Here is a 16281-nt window from a genome sequence, read left to right as displayed (position 1 = left end):
GGCCCCCGTGGGAGGCAGCAGAGCGACATGCCAGCCTCTGGCATGGAGAGCATCCGCCATCGCAGCCTGCGTTTGGGGCTCATGGCGGATGCCCCGCAAGCCCCCCGCCCGGGATGGCGTCTGCAGCGGCATATCCCTGGGGGTCAGCAGCGGGGTCCCCAGCTTTTCAGCGGCTCTGGAGAATGATGGCCTGACTTTGTGGAAGTACCCCTCCCCCTAGGTCCTCTGAGAGCGAATTCTGCATGGGCTGCCTGGTTTCTATTCCAAGTCAGACCACCCAAAACGGACTCTCCAAAATTGGCAGAAATCTGCCCAGCCCTTTTCCTGTGATATGGTAATAAACAAGAGTCCACGTTGCTTATAAACAAACACACATGATAAGATGTGAGCAAGGCCATAACGGGGCTGTGGGAAGACTGAGGGGGGGCGGGCGGTCCCCAGAGGGGTGCTGGTGAAGGAGGTTCCAGGCAGGGGACACACAAAGGCTGAGGTTTGAAGAGCCCAGGGCTTGTTTGATGCAACTTTTGAAAACGAAGTATGGCTGCATTCCAAGGTCATTTTCAAAGTAAGAGCCCAAGTATGGGAGAAAAATTACATAGTGCACAAGCAAATCTCAATGGAAAATGAATTCCCAGCCAATGGCACGTCTCTACGAATAAGTATTCAGTCTTTGTGATTTCCTGGGAAGCCCTGGGAAGCTCATTGTAATGAAATTAAGCCTATGTGGAAAAGTAAAATACACCGGACAAATTAGGCTTTCTTGAGCACCCCGTCATAAGGGTGAACATTTATGAGCCCTTATGGGCGGCCAGGAATGACCCTAAGGATTGTTCAAGAATGGTACGGCTTGGCCCTCAGAGCGCTCTGGGAAGCCTGAGTCAGGCTTCTGTTGCAGGAGTCAGGGAGCCTCCGACGACGACGAGGCCAGGCCCACCCACCTTAGCCCCCTGTACCCCTACTGTATGTCATGCTCGGATCAGGTGCTGGGCAGCACCTGGCTGGTTTTGTCCTCCCTGGAACCTGTTCATTCCTTTCTCGGTGCATTTATTCAACAACTATTTTTTCTGCACCCGCTAAACAGAACCGAGCATGGCTTACACATGGCAGCCCCATTAGTGAGCAAGACCGGCTCTTAATGAATGTTGCATTATGGTATGTTAGGACCCATTAGGGAAGACCACATGTTTCAAATAACCCCGTGTTTTCATCTCTCATTAAAATTTTATGGCACCACAGTATCTAACTTTAGGAGAAAAATGGGGAGCAGAAGGCTTCCTGTTTCTCATGGCACATGGATAGAAAGCCCTGTGAGGAATCTTGGGGGAAGGTCCCAGGGGGCTGCCTGGAGGAGGTGGCATTTCAGCTGGGCCTCCAAGTGTGAACAGGACTGGGTCATGCATAGAAGGGAGTGGTAAGGGTTTATAGGTTCGTGTTTGGCTGAGTGGTTCTGTCATCCCCTCCGAGTGTCTGGTTTTGTGTTCGTGTTTGCCTCTTGTCCATTGAGCTGGGCCATGAGTCTAAGAGATTCACTGAGGCCCGTCTCCTGCTTCTCCTTAGGCTGACCCATACAGGCTGAGGAAGCCCGAGCTTGTGCCAAACTAGAAATACACTCCGGGCAGGGCAGAGGGAGTCCGGGAGGAAGGAGGCAAAGCTACCTCTTGGGCCCTGCACTGTCCACATTCTCATTTAAAATCTAACCGTCCCATCATGCAAGTTGCAGGACGCCTGGTTAACAGTTGGGGGAAACTGAGGCTCAGAGAAGTCCAGCACCGTGCCCCTGATCACAGGGCTCAGAAGTGCAGGCAGTGGGGATTCAAATCTGGGTCTGGCCGGCTCCGACAGCCTGGCCTTGCCCAGATGCCTGGCACAGAAGGGAGATGGAAGGAGAGAGAGGTCTTCACTGACCCCAACACCTCCCATCCTGGTGACCTCCCATGAGGCCCCCAAATGCAAGCATGTCTGACAGCGGGGTGGGTGGGGGACATGTTGACTGTCACTTCACCTGTCAGGGGCACAGGTAACCTTGTGTCTGAGCTGACACTTTTTAAAGATTTATTTATTTATTTGAGAGAGAGAGCAAGAAGGGGGAGCAGAGGGAGAAAGAGAAGCAGACTTCCCGCTGAGCCCGACACGGGGCTCGATCCCAGGACCCCAGGATCATGACCTGAGCCGAAGGCAGACGCTCAACTGACTCAGCCAGCCAGGCACCCCTGAGCTGACATTTTTAAAAGGACATTCCTGGGAGAAGATTTCTAGCTGTTTTAGTACAAGAAGCCCAGATCCCTAACAAAATTGTGCGTAAAGGGGGCTTCCAGGGAGGGAGAATCAGCACATCCTCACCCCCACCTCTAATGCCCAGGAGAGGCCCACTGGCTCAAGGGCAAGGGTGCAGGGCTGGCCTCTCTGCCTAGACCCCCGCGGAGAGCCCCTGGGCCATAGGTGAGGGAGGGGCTCCAGCTTCCAGCCTCCAAAGGAGCGGGTACAGGGGACCTCCTGTCAACCGGGGCAACACATTCCTGCCAGACCTCAGGAGCCTCAACAAGATGAGGGCACCCTGCCTGGGCCCCGGGTCCCACGCCCATCGCCTCCTGAGTCTGGTGCAGGATCCCCACCCCCCCCCACCCCATGCTGGCAGCAGCAGGAGAACAAGAGGCTCTCCTTTGCCCCCCCTCTTTTGTTGCGGGCTCTTGTCGGGGTCCCCCCTCCCACTGGCCCCCTCCCCGCGCCCCTCCCCAAGCCTGGTAATTGCTGAGTGAGTGGCTTTGAGGAGCTGTTAAGAGGCCCAGAGCTGGAGCAGTCCCCTGATTGCCTGGCGGCCTGGCGGGACTGCCCCGTGAAAGGTCTCCTTTGTGCTGGGTCGGTTACTGGGAAGCTGCATTCAATTACCGAGGCCCACGTGAGAGTTGAAAGCTGGAATGGGCGCCCTGGGTCCCCCCTTGCCTGCTTTCTCCCCTTCTCACCCCACCCCCATGCAGAAAAGAAACAGATGTTGGAGGAGGTGGCGGCAGAAGAGCAGTCGCTGAGGCAAAGCACCCCCCTCTCCCGAAGGCTTCGGAGAGCTGGGGGTGGGGCAGGCCCATCTCTAAGCCCCTGCTCCTCCCCCCCCCCCCCCCGCGCAACTCTTGCTTCCCCCGCTTTTCCGTGCGCATCAGGAAGGCCGCCCCACAGTGTCCCACACACAGTAGGTGCTCAGCAGTTGGTAGCCGTCAGACCCGTGATGATGTGCATGAATGGGCTTTGGGGTTGGGGCCCCCGGGAGGGCCAGAGAGGCCCATCGCCACTCTAGTGATGCTTTACTTTTGGAGGGGAGGGCAGAAGCTGAACATCCTTCCCCTTTCCCGGCCGCCTGAGCACTGAGTCACCCTCTGTGACCCCAGCTCCTTCTGATCCCTCCTGGGGGGCCGCTTCCAAGCCTTTTTCACCCTGTGAATTGCAGGTATCTACCCATTTGACAGACAAGGATACTGAGGCTGGGAGAGGCCAGGTGATGGGTCCAAACTTAATCTAGCTAGCAAGGGACAGAGTCAGAACTTGGCCACACAGCAGTCACCTCCTAGATGGGGCTGCAGTGATGGGGACTCCCCTGCGGGGCTAGCCAGAGTTCTAGAACCTCTAACAAGGATGCTAGCAGCTATTCAGGCCAGCTGGTGGAGGCCCTTCTGGAAAGACCTGACCCATAGGCAGAACTGTGAGGTGGCCCTCTCCCATGTCCCGCACTTACAGACCCTTGCTGCTCCTGGACCAGGGCCTCCCCTCTCCGGCCCCCTGCCTCATGGCATCTACCACAGCCTGCTCAGACTTCTCCTGCCTCTGGGCCGCCACCTCGAAGCCCCAGGCCTCAGGTGCCCAGTCCTCAGCCCCCTCCCCACGTTTGGCATATGGAGCCCCTGTCTGTATGGCCCCTTTGTTCCCTCCTGGGCCAGCAGCTGGGCAGTAGGCAAGGAAAGGGGCTCGCATTGTGCTGTTCTGCGTCATGGGACGAGCGAGGGACTTTCCATTGTCTCTGGCAGCCAGTTCCGCTGCCAAGAGGACTGAGGTCCTGGGAGGGTGTGCAGGGTGGTGGTAAGGAGAGCAGCCAGGACTGTGGAGGGGTGAGGTGGAGGAGGGGAGGGGCCAGACAACAGGAATTTGCAGATCCAGGAGGGAGTACGCAATCCCTGCTGGGAGGGCAGAAGGGCTCTCGTTCCGTCTCCAGACAGGAGGGGGTTTGTTCAGAGCACGCGTGGGCTTTGGAACATCCGGCAGACCCGAGTCCCTCGGTTCTGTGTGTCTCGGGGCGAACCCTCACCCTCTCTGCACAGGAGAGAGAACTGGGGTTCTCCGTACTCGCGGAGTGGTAGCCGCCACCACCCCGAGGTGTGAAAGTTGACCACAGGTTCCTGCCGCCTGGCAGAGGGCCTGCTCCCCGACCTGGCATTGCCGCAGTTCTGTCCTTGGAGCTCTTTGCCGAGAGGGGCTCGACGCCCTACGGGCCTTCGGGCTCCTGAGGGCAGGTGCACCTTGCACTCCCCGTGGCTCCGACACCTTGCAGCAAGGTCAGCAGCTCTCCGTCTGCTCTACCTGTCAAGAAGGACACACACGCGTTCACTTTGGGCCCACTGGGCTCTCTTGCTGTTTTTATCCGAAGTAGGTTGATGGCGTTTACTGTCTCCGTGTATTCGGGCCGGGACGTGGTAACCTGACGCAGGCCTTCGGAGCTGCATTGCCCTGAGAGTGTACTGTTCGCTCAAATCAGAGCATGTCTCTTCCAGAGCATTCTAAGGGTGTTCCCATCTGTCCTCTTCTTGGTTCTCAAAACAGTGCTGGGAGCCGGGCGTGGGGGAGGGGCGCTTGATATTTTTAGCTCCACGATGCAGATCCGACCCAACGAGCGAAGGCTGTTTTACTTCACAACCCAGCCTGACTCTTGTCTCCTGCTGATTCCCCCATAGGCAGATGAAGCAACGGTGGGACATGGAAGTAGTGACAGTTTTAGGAATAATTTAATGTTTTGCGTTTAGGAGAAAAAGCCACAGGGCAGTCATCGTGTGAAATTCGGACCTTCTGTTGCTATTTTTCGCATGCTCGTTTTATAACTGAGGGTTGCTTTTATCCTGGGTCACACATGGGTGGGCACCAGCATCTCTCTTCGGAGCCAGGAGCCTCTGCAGGTCTGGCCCTGGCTCGGTCCCCAGTCACACCGTAAGTCAGAGGTAGACCAAGGGTGGAACTCAGTATATCATGCACGAACGGATCAGGAGATGACCGCCCTTGAAAAATCGAATTATTCACAGTTCCCAAGTAGAGGGGACATATCACACCATGCAGGGCCATTTTGGGGAGGCACCGGGGTCCCCAGGAATCAGAGGGAACAGGAGGGACATGTGGGCAGGAGCCTTCATTGTGGGAGCAGGCTTGGGTTTGTTTGACTAAATTCAGTGGGCTTTGGGGTAGAGGGGCTGTCCCTTGGTTGTCTGGTACCCGGCCCTGGGGTGACGAGGGGCAGGGGAGAGTGAGTCAGTGTGATAGGAAAAGGCATCGCTAGCTGCAGGGACCGACCAGCCCCGGGAGCCCATTTCCTCTCCAGAGTCAGCAAGGCCTCAGGTGCCAGAGCATCAGAAATACAGCAAATGAAAAGGCAGGATGAATTCAATCTCGAAAACATTACGCTAAGTGAAAGAAGCCAGGCCCATGAGCCACATACTGTACGATCCCATCTGTATGAAATGCCCAGAGTAGGTAGATCCCCGGAAATAGAAAGCGGGTCAGTGGTCACCCGGAGTGGGGGCGGGGAAGGAACGGGGAATGAGGGCAGAGGCTGATGAAACTGTTCTGGAACCACACAGAACAATGGCTGCACAACATTGTGAATGGACTAAAAGCCACGGAACCTTACGCTTTAAAACGGTTAACTTTATGTTCTATGAATTTCCCCTCAATTGGAAAAAAAAAAAAAAAGGATTAGAACTCAGGTCTTCCGAGTTCAGATTCACGTCAGGTGCCTGCAGGCCGTGTGCCAGCCCCACGGTAGACCCTTCGGCCCCACGATCCACTCCAAAGGCAGGGGAGGTGGGCCCAACTTTGCATCGGGCCCCCTTGGTGGTGAGGGGACGGTGGTGGCCCCTCGTCCAGGGCTTGGGAGATTCAGACTGGGGCACCTGCTGCAAGCTGGCCCCTCGGGGCCCCTGACTCCCCGATTCTCTGTCCTCCCAGGGAAGCGACAGTGAGTACGAGGCTGACTCGACCCACCAGAAGGCCCACTCTTTTGTCAACCACTACATCAGCGACCCCACATACTATAACTCATGGCGGCGGCAGCAGAAGGGGATCTCGCGGGCGCAGGCCTACAGCTACACGGAGAGCGACTCGGGCGAGCCGGACCCCAACACCGTGGCCAACAGCAACAGCGCCCAGCAGGGCAGCCTCTTCCGGCCCAAGGCCAGTCGGACCCCAACGCCCCAGAACCCCCCGAACCCCCCGAGTCAGCAGAGCACCCTCTACCGCCCCCCCAGCAGCCTCACCCCCGGCTCCCGGGCTCCTATAGCAGGATTTTCCTCATTTGTTTGACGTCGGAAGGGGGAAAGGAAAGAAAAAAAAAAAACGGCACCAAACTCCCCGTCCGCCCCTCCCCGCACTGCCTGCCAGAAAACAAAAACACCAAGAAACCAAGTCAACTTTTCACCTCCTGAGTTTATTTTTCCAGAGATTCCAGGGCCAGCAAAGCCGGTGTTGAGAAGGAGGAGAAGGAAGCCATGAGGGAGGCTCTGCGTGGCCGACGGTTGGTCGGCTCCAGATTGTGGGGTTCTCTGATCCCTTTGCAGACTGTGCTCAGAGTCGGGGCTGCTGGACCGGGCCTGAGAGAGGTGGCAGGGCGGCGAGAAAGCTGAGGCCAGGAGAGCTGTAGGGCAGCGTGCTGAGGGGACGAGAAGCTTCTGGAAGTCCTGACAGCTGCCCCTTCCATATGTGCTGGGGCCCTGGGCCCACGGCTGACTGCTGGTGTGCAAGGCTGGTGTGCAAGGCTGGGCATCCCTGTGGGAGGGCAAAGCTCACCTTCTCTCTCTGCACCCGCCCACCCCTCCCCATGCATCACTGGCAGGCCTCGGACAGACGGATGGACGGCCCGGCCCCCTGGCCTGCTCCTCACACTCTGCTGTCCCCTCCCTGGCTCAACGTCTCCACCAAGCATCTGGTTTATTTAGAAAAAGGAAACTAACAAAGGGGTGAGAGTCTGCCTAGCTAGCTCTTTGTTTCTTATACACTCTTTTTGTGGTGAATCCAAGGAAGAGGGGCCTGGGGGTGGGGAGGGTGGGGAGAGCCCCCCCCCCAGCACCACTGAACCCAGCTATGGCTTTACTTGAATTCACTTTCCTGAGCGCAGACCAGGAGAGGTGAACCCGGGGGGCAGAGGTACAGGGCACTGGCCAGGCATCACTGGGATAACTGGGCCCTAAGGCAGGAAATGAAGAACGTTAAGAAAGAAGCTTGACTTCTCTCTTTCTTCCCTCCTGAAAGGAAGCTTCTTAGACAAGGAAGTTCGGCAGGCACAGGACTGGGGAGCTAGGCAGGGTGAGGAATGGCCATCTAGGCAGACACACCCCTGTCCCTAGATAGATCCCTTCCTCCTGAGACACACACACAGGTCCCCCATGCACTTGGCAGGGAGAAGGGTCTAGAGATCCTCTCCAAGACAAATCCCTGTGGGTCCTAGCCAAACGGGACACTCACTCCACACACGGGATGTGTGGTCCCTCTCACTCTCACCCCAGAGCGATCCACATCTAAAACACATCCCCCCCCCACCCCGCCAAGCACAGGGGTACAGAAGCCCCGAGGGGTGGGCCAAGCCCCTGGTCTAGAAACCAGAGCTCCCAGAATTTGCCTGGTCAGCCCAGCACCCGGTTTACAAAGAGTCAAGTGCCCCCAGCAGGCCCAGCGCCGCGGGTTTGGGTGGACGGCTGCCTCCAGGAGAGGAGAGGGTCCTGCAGGGACCTGTTCGGTTCCGCGTGGGGCCCTCCGTGGGACAGGGCTCTCTGGGGGTGCCACACATAGGCCCCATCTCGGGGGCTGAGGGGAACGGTTAGGGGAGGCCTGAGAGGGGGATTTGGGGAGCAAGCCAAGGAAAGCGAGGGTCTGCACCCAGCCCCACAGGCCGACACCAGCTGAGGGGGCTCTGGGGAGGGAAGTTCACTGGCCCGGGCTGTGAGGACACAGGCCCGAGCTCTGCCCTGTACACACAGCTCATGTCTCCATGGTAGCACATCGGCTGGCGTGTGATCTCCCGCTTCCTCCTCCTTTTTCATCTCATCTTTTTTTAACAACCTCATCCTTTTCCTTATCTGCTGTGTGTTTAGCCATTTATGGAAGTTCCCAGTTTGCACTGGGGAATGAATTGAGCCCAGCGCAGGGGGGGCTCTGGGTGTGTGTGTGGGGTGGGGGGAGGTGGGACGAGTGAAGCCCTGTGTGTGTGTGTGTGTGTGTGTGTTTGTGCACGCGCATGTGTGTACTGCACACGAGGCCACATTTCCTTTGCCTTTCATGGATCGCCTGGGGCACTGAGATGTGCACCCTCCCCTCCCCACACGCTCCTTCACGCCCACACTGACACACCCATGCACACTCAGCAAGGTGCCCGTGCACGCCTGGGCTCACGCACACACACGCACACACACACACATCCAGGCGTGTGTTCACAAAGAGGCTTGCGATTCCTTCTGATGGCCGAAGCTGTCTGTGCCCCGTGAGGCCCGGGCAGCCGGGGTCCCTGCCCCCGAAGCCAGCCGGGATCGGTTGTCTCAGGCGAGGACACTGCGCAAGCCGGAAGGCAGACACGGCCCAAGGTGAACATCCAAGCCCTCAGTCCACATCCACCCACCCAAAATGTTGCCCCGCTGCCCCACCCACATCGGGAAGCCCAGGTCTCCCGCCGTGGAGCTCTAGAGTTCTTAGAGGACATCTCTGCCCTCGTTTACATATCTGCTGGGGCAGTGGAGGCCCTCCACCCCCCGGCCAGACCCCCGGCCGCATGAGAACGGTGTGCTGGGTGGGCACTGCCCGTGGGTAACAGGGAACTTCCCTGGGCCGATGATGCCGGGGCCCCTGTCTGCGTGATCACCTGCAGCAGGTTCACAGCAGGACCCCTCTGTGTCCTTGGCTCTGCCTCACCGTGCCCCTGGGGAAACCTGGGGTCCACCCGGCAACCTGCGCTTGGCCCCCCAGCGCCGCCCTTCCCCCTCGCGGCCACGCCTCCAGCGTGCAAGCCGTTCAGCACCCAGGCTGCCAAGACGAACCAGAAAGCGGCTCCGGTTCCAGAAGCACCTTTCTCCCAGGGCCCCGGGGAGCTTGCAAACCCAGGCCGCCTGTCTCGTCCCCTCACCTGACACTGCCGTGACTCAGAAGGAACAAGGACACTTCTGGCTGCCCCCGCCCAGAGCACCGCTGGCTCGAGGCCTTCTGTCTCTGCCCACACCTCCCTGGGCAGAGCTTTTAAAGGTGCCAGAGCCTCCCAGAGCCCACTTGGGGCAGGGGCTCCCCTCACCTTCCCATGGTGCCCATGGCGTGAGGGGCCGGAGGACAGGAACGGGGGCGATCTCCCCCCCCACCCCAACCCTAGCAGCAGTCGCCCGATCCGAGTGCCTCTGCATGGTCCTGCCCAGGTCCTGCCCCTCTCTTGGGACCACCCCCTTCTCTTTGTTTCCGTAAGAATAACCAAAAGCATTCAAACCTGTTACCTTTCTTCATACACATAGACTCCAAAAACAAAAACCCAACACAAATCTTTATTTTTTGATTTAAAAGATATAATAAATTATGGGGAGAGTATTCATTGTGGCAGGTGTCTCTATCTGTAAGAAAAAATATATATATCTATACGTCACATAGCTTGTTAGCGGGTTTATTTTTTAAATGAAAGGTAAGAACGAAATTGATTTGAAATATATACTACGAGATGTCCCATGGCCTGTCAAACTTGTCAGTATTTTATAAATAAACTTTTTTTTTTTTTTTTTTTTTTTTTTTTGGAGTTCTGAAGTGACATTTATTTATTCTTCTCCTCCCTGGAGGGTTAAGTGGGGACTGCTACCCTCGCATCATGCTGAAGCAATCCAGTGTTAGCCAGGCTGTGTTTTTGTAGCAACAGGGGTCCCACTCACTTGCCTTCTCAATTCGTAGGTGAGTGGCCATCCATGCCTTCAAATGAAGCGCGCTATTTTATTTATTTTACGCTTTGAGGATAAGAGCCACCCAGATCACAACAAATGAGAGGCAACACGGCACTGATGGATGACATTAGCTAACACTTGTGTGCCATTCACTGTCGGCCAGACACTGTTCTTACCGCTTTACACTGATTACCTCGGGGAGTCCTGACAGTACCTTCCGGAGGGAAACCGGATCAGGGAGAATTTAAGTGGCTTCCTTGAGAATTGGAAAAGCCGGGGTTTGCCCTAAAGCCGTCTGGCCCCAGAGGTGTTGGCTGCCTCTGTGATATTTTAAGGCCAGTTCCTTGCCCATGTTCATCTTCATTCCTACCAAGCCAGCACCGCAGACCCTGATGTGGGTGTTTCAGGAGCCACCGTGGTACTTGGTGGAATTAACCTAGTTAGTCCCCCTGGGTTGAGAGGGAGGGCTTGAATGGCTGAGTTTCTGAGTACCGTGGTGTTGGTATTACACGATCCCACATTTCTCCCACATATAGTCAGATTCAAATAGAAAGGGAACTAAGGACAAACGATGGGAATATTCATGGAAGGCCACTCGATGAGCAGACTTATTTTACAAAGTCGACTGTGTAATGTACATCAGACACTCCCACAGAGACTGCTCAACTAATCCAAACAAAGCAGGGAATTTAAAAATCTACATATATACACCCTTGCGCGCTATTTTTTCTTAAAACACACATGTAAATTCATTCACCAATCTGTTCATGTTGGGCCGTGGCGTTTTTCTTTTCCCAAGAATGCGCTCCATAGATACAGTTCTTTGTTGCTTTTCTTACATAAATCACATCTATCATGGATCATCAGTGAATTCCAGTCTGTTTCTTTAAAAGAAAGCAAAAATGTATAGAAATTATGGATTGAGGACTTGCAGTGTCCAGTTCCACATGCAGGGAGCTTGGAAGTCACCTAGCTGGAAAACGCATCAGTAGAAAACTCCTGAATCTTAGACATTGGGTGGAGGGGGGCGTCCCTGGGAGGAGAGTGAAGCCTGCTTTTCAGAGTGTATCACTCATGCTGGAAACCAACAGGATCCTCTAATTAGGGCCATTTAAGGAAAATGTTGCAAAATTGCAGTAAAGCGCCGGGGAGCTCAAGGAACACCACGGGACCCAAAGTCAAGATCACCTGGTGCCATTACCCGCCCAGGCCTGCAGAGGACGGAAGAGGAAGTTACTGGAACCTGCAGACAGAGGAGGCTGGATGGAGAGAGAGATGCCGCACAGGGGCCAGTTGGGAGCCGGAGAAGCACCACCTCCCAACCTGGGCCTGGCTCGCCTTCCGTCCGTCCTCCAGCCTCCCTTTTGGGCTCCTTATGATCCAAATTCAGCAGGAAGTCAGAGGGCGATGGGATGCAGTCCATGTGGGCCGGCCTCCCCCCGGGGGTGCAGAGAAAGGTGGACAGGAAGGTCACCCAGTGGCTGGCGGGCCCACAGCAGCGCTTAGGTGTGTCTTCTGATGCTCATGTCCCCGTGGAAGTTCCACCCTTCCACTCAATTCTCTTACTCTTTTTTCAACGTTGAAGAGTGGAATTAGACCCAAATAGGCTTGCTGGGAGCTTCCGCCAGAATAGGTGGGATTTTCTGGCATATTCTAGAATTTAAAAGGTCTTTGACTTTCAGTTGGCTGCAATCGCCTGCACTAGCCGGAGGAGCAGTTGACCTTTACTGACCGCATCCCACCCCCGAGCACTGTGCTGAAGGCCCCTTTCTGCACTCCATTAATCCTCACAGCGGCCCCATGATGCAGGAATTCGCCTCTTGCTCATTTACCAGAGAAGGACACCCAGACGTGGAAAGCCAGGTAAGTGTGAGAGCCAGAACTGGACCCCAGGCCTGCCTGGCTTCCCTGCGCACGACCCCTCTCCCCCCACCGTCCCTTAACCACCAAGCAGCCTCCAGCCAGGGGTCAGACACTGCTCGACCTAGACGTCTGGGGAGGCCTCCACATTCTGGAAGGATGCAGGCCAGGCAGGAAACATTGTTTCAAGATAGCGACCTTCACAGGGGTGGACAAACGTTTTCCCTAAAAGGCCAGGTGGTAAATATTTCAGGCTTTTCGGGCCACATGGTCCGTGTCCTAGCAAGGAAGCAGCCAGAGAAGGTAAATACATGAATGGGTAGCTGTGTTCCCATCAAGTTTTATTTAGGGACACTGAAATTAGAATTTTCTGTAATTCTCACGTGTACTGCAATATCATTCTGGTTTTTATTTTTTCTGGATCATTTAAAAAATGTAAAAATCATTCTTAGCGCATGGGTCATATAAAAACAAGTGGCGTTTGCTGACCCCTGTTCTAAAGTGGCTTCTGGTCAAGTCCATGTTTGCTGGAAGCTCTGTGGCATGACCCCCAGATAAGGGAGTCAAAGGTACCATAGTAGGTTGACTTATGAACCCCTGAAATCCATGTCCACCTGGAACCGCAGAACATGACCTTATTTGGAGGTAGGTTCTTTGCAGATACAATTATTTAAGATGAGGTCATACTGGCGTAGGGTGGGCCCTAAATCCAACAAGTGGTGTCCTTATAAGAAGAGGAGAGGACACAGAGAGACACACACGCGGGAAAGCCCATGTGAACACAGATGCAGAGATGGGAGTGGCGTGTCTACAAGGCAAGGAACGCCAAGGACTGCAAGAGCCACCAGAAGCTGGAGGAGGCCAGGAAGGAGGCTCCCCTAGAACCTTCAGAGCGAGTGTGGTCCTGCGGACACCTTGATTTTGGACTTCCAGCCACCAGAACCGGAGAGAATAAAATTGTGTTGGTCTCAGCCAACGCCCGTCTACAGTACTTGGTTACGGCAGCCCTGGAGAACGCATCATCGGCTCTCCCTGGAGCTCCAGTGTGTGCCTTTTATCTTGGAGGGTTTAGGTTCAACAGACTCACATAGGCTGGCAGTGTCCCAGGACCAGGCACCTCCCAGACCTCAGGCCTCCCTTCCGCTCCCACCCCCAGCTGTCTTAGCTTTCTGTAGAAGAGCACCAGCCAGCCCTGAATTAAATTGGCAACTATGGGATGCTTGTTTTCCTGTTTCTCCCCAACCTCCCCCCTTCTTAAATTGTTTCCACCTCTCAGTAAGAGCCAAATAACAGTCATTCCCTGAGGTCAGGAAAAACCCTCACCCGCCACCAATCTGCAAAATATTAATCACAGACGCCGGTGACCAGAATTCTTTGGCGGGGAGGCTCTCTCCCTCTGTGGCCATTGCTGGGTAAGTGCAGAGGGAGTGGCAGGACCTACCTGCTTGTTTGGGTCTGGCACAGTGCCTGGTAGGTGGGGACACCGCATACCCTCACAAAGCAAGGCTCCACATTCCCCAACTTCTGCTAGGACCCAACAGTACATCACCAGATGGAAGACACCCGGATGTGGTCAAGGACATGGGTACATACGAACAAGAGCTCACCCTTGGCCAAACGCTTTCCTAGCCACTTTGCACAAATTAACTCATTCTGTGTCACAAAGGCAGGAACTGAAACACAGAGGGTCCAAGTAACCCGCCTGAAGTGACAGGGCCAGGGCCCCCAGGGATGCCCCCCATGCCTGGGGACTGCCCCAGCCAAAACACCAGGGGTTCCAGCTTGAAGACAGCCCCTGGGGGTGAAGGGAGCTGCCCACACTCCTGCCTGAGACCCGGAGCTAGAGCCTGTCCCCTAACTCCCAGTGCTGGCCTGCTTCCCATCCATGGTCCCTTCTGCAGAGAAAAATCACTGGTCTAGTTCAAGGCTCCCAGGATGACCCTGAACTACAGTTGGCGATCTTGGATTGTTTACTTTGGTGGCATGGGTTGTAAAGGGATTTGGCCAATAGCAGGGAAGATCCGGAGGGCTCTAGAAAACGGATGGGAATGGTGGGAAGTCAGAGAAGCCACCTCAGAAGTGGTCCCCACGTCATTTCTTGGAAGGAAATCGGTGGGGCGGGGCCGAAGGAGGCGGAGGGTGGGCGGGGTGACCCGTGGGGGCGGGGCCGGGCGAATGACCACATCTGTTTGCAGTTTTCCAGCTCACCTCCCCACTCCTCCTCACCCTGCCCTCTGCAATCAGCCAGCTGTCTGTGCTTGTCCGGCCTTGTCCTCCTGCCTAGACCCATCCTGCATACACTGGGCCCTGAATCAGAGGCCGGCTCCTTTCCGTGGCCTTCTGTCACCTCTTGGGGTGGGGGGTGGAATTGTTTCCGTCCTGACACCGTGACTGCACCTGAGGGGGAGTTCCTGGGGTCCTGCCCCAGGGAGTTTCCTCTGCACAGCCTGGACCAGGGCTGCAAGGCCATACAGGAGAGAAGCAGGCTGAGTGTAAGGGACACACAGCGATGCACGGTGACAAGATGACAACTGACATTGGACCTCAGAGAAGGGAGACTCAGGAAGTGGGTCAGCGGCAGAACCCGCTGCCCTCCGGAAAGGGGCAGGTCTCCCTGACTGCTGCCACTGGGAGGGGGTGAGGTGGGGTGAGAGGCCCATGTTCCAGGCTTTTCTGATTCTTCAAGAACCAGAAACCCAAACTTTATGTGAATTTCCCTTATGCCTAAATGTTAACAACTATAGGTACATATATATATAGTAAGCTTTGTTGTGGCAGATCAAATCTTCCCCAAATGATTGCAAAAGATCTCCCATCTCATGTGCTCTTCTTATAATGTAACTCTGACACCCCTCCATCCAAAAATGGAGCCGATGTTCCCTCTCTGTGAACCTGGTTGAGGGGGGCATAGGACTAGAGCAGAAATGAGGCTATGTGACTTTCAGGGTCGTCGTTATGGGATGAACTGTGTCACCCCAAAAGATGTCTGAGTCCTAACCCCCAGGACCTGTGAATGTGACCTTCTTTAAAAATAGAGTCTTTACAGATGATCAAGTTAAGATGAGGTGGGTTCTAATCCAAGATGATTGGCGTCCTTATAAAAAGGGGAAATGGGACACGGAGAGAGAGATGCACAGAAGGAAGACAGTGTGGAGATGCAGGAAGAGGGCCAGGGGAAGACAGAGGATTAGGGGTGATGGATCTATAAGCCAAGGGATGCCTGAGTCCACCAGAAGCTAAGAGAGAGCATGGAACAGCTTCCCCCTCACAGCCTCAGAAAGAACCAACTGGGTTGGCAGCTTGATTTTGAACTTCTTTGAGAGAATTAATTTCTGTTAAATCACCTGTGTAGTTTGTTATGACAGCCCTAGGAGACCAATACAGTCATGAAAGACCATATAGTTTCTGTCTGGTTCTTTCAGGATGCTTGAGCTTTGGCACTTGGCCGCCATCTTGTGAGGAAGCCCAAATTACCCCACGTGGAAAAGCCATACATAGGAGTTCTGGCTGTTAGCCAGAATTAACCACCAGAGTGAAGGTGAGCCAGTCTGATTCTGGACCCCAACCACTGAGTCACACTACCCATACTCACCCACTTCTACCTGCCCCCCCCCAACCCTGTCTTCAGTCTTCCCAGCTGATACCTCTTACATCATGAAACAGAAACAAGCCACTCTTTCTGTGCTTAGTCTCAATTCCCGGGACCCATAGAATCTAGAAGCATAATAAAACGACTGCTTGAAAGGGGTTTGTTTTGCAATAATAGTAACCAGAACAGCTGTGCATGCAAACAGACTATATCTTCAGGCTGCATCCAACCCACAGGACACCAGTTTGCCTTTGGATCAGATCACAAGGTTGTCGTGGGCTCCGCAAGCCTAAAAAGTTGCCCAACCTGGAGCCATGCCTTCTCCATACCTTTGGGGAAAGGGGGCCACGAAATGAAATGAAAAGGGTAGAAAAGAATGGGGATGAGCTGGGTTGCTAGGACAGGGTCATCCAGGTGGGGACAGAGTGTGTGTGTGCAAGAAGTCACCCTCAACTAGCAATGATCCCATGTCAAGATCCCAGATTCCAACAGATGCTGCTTGCCTGGTTGTGTAGAAGACAGAGCTCTGCAAAGCACCTGCAGCCCCCATTGGGGTATGGGCTCACAGGGCTTTCTGGAGATCCAATGAACTAATATATGCAAAACCCCCAGAGAAGTGCCTGGAACCTTGTGGAAACTGACCTGTCCCGAGCGCTTACTATGGTTAGGATTGGTGTTGTAAATTTCAGTGTC

The 16281-nt window shown here is 55.0% G+C and overlaps 1 protein-coding gene across 9 annotated transcripts in view; it reads left to right on the top strand.

Annotated features, from left to right (window-relative positions):
- Positions 1 to 15965, top strand: part of SDK2 (sidekick cell adhesion molecule 2) — a 260824-nt gene extending 244859 nt beyond the window's left edge. For 3 of the 9 annotated variants that reach the window (XM_064583643.1, XM_064583646.1, XM_064583648.1), the window contains one exon: positions 6193 to 10004. In XM_064583643.1, coding sequence (XP_064439713.1) covers positions 6193 to 6546 — 354 coding nt within the window. In that variant the 3' untranslated portion in view covers positions 6547 to 10004. Of the gene's footprint in view, positions 1 to 6192; positions 10009 to 11821; positions 14108 to 15421 lie in introns of those variants that run through there. The other 6 variants (XR_010408765.1, XR_010408764.1, XR_010408763.1 and 3 more) reach the window with 6 other exon arrangements.
- The last annotated feature ends 316 nt before the right edge of the window (positions 15966 to 16281 follow it).

Source organism: Mirounga angustirostris, unplaced genomic scaffold (assembly GCF_029215605.1).
Source record: "Mirounga angustirostris isolate CCGP_5_RB_7025 unplaced genomic scaffold, mMirAng1.0.hap1 SCAF_17, whole genome shotgun sequence".
Classification (NCBI taxonomy): domain Eukaryota; kingdom Metazoa; phylum Chordata; class Mammalia; order Carnivora; family Phocidae; genus Mirounga; species Mirounga angustirostris.
The sequence above is the reverse complement of the archived record's forward strand: the minus strand, read 5'-3'. Positions and strand labels throughout refer to the sequence as shown.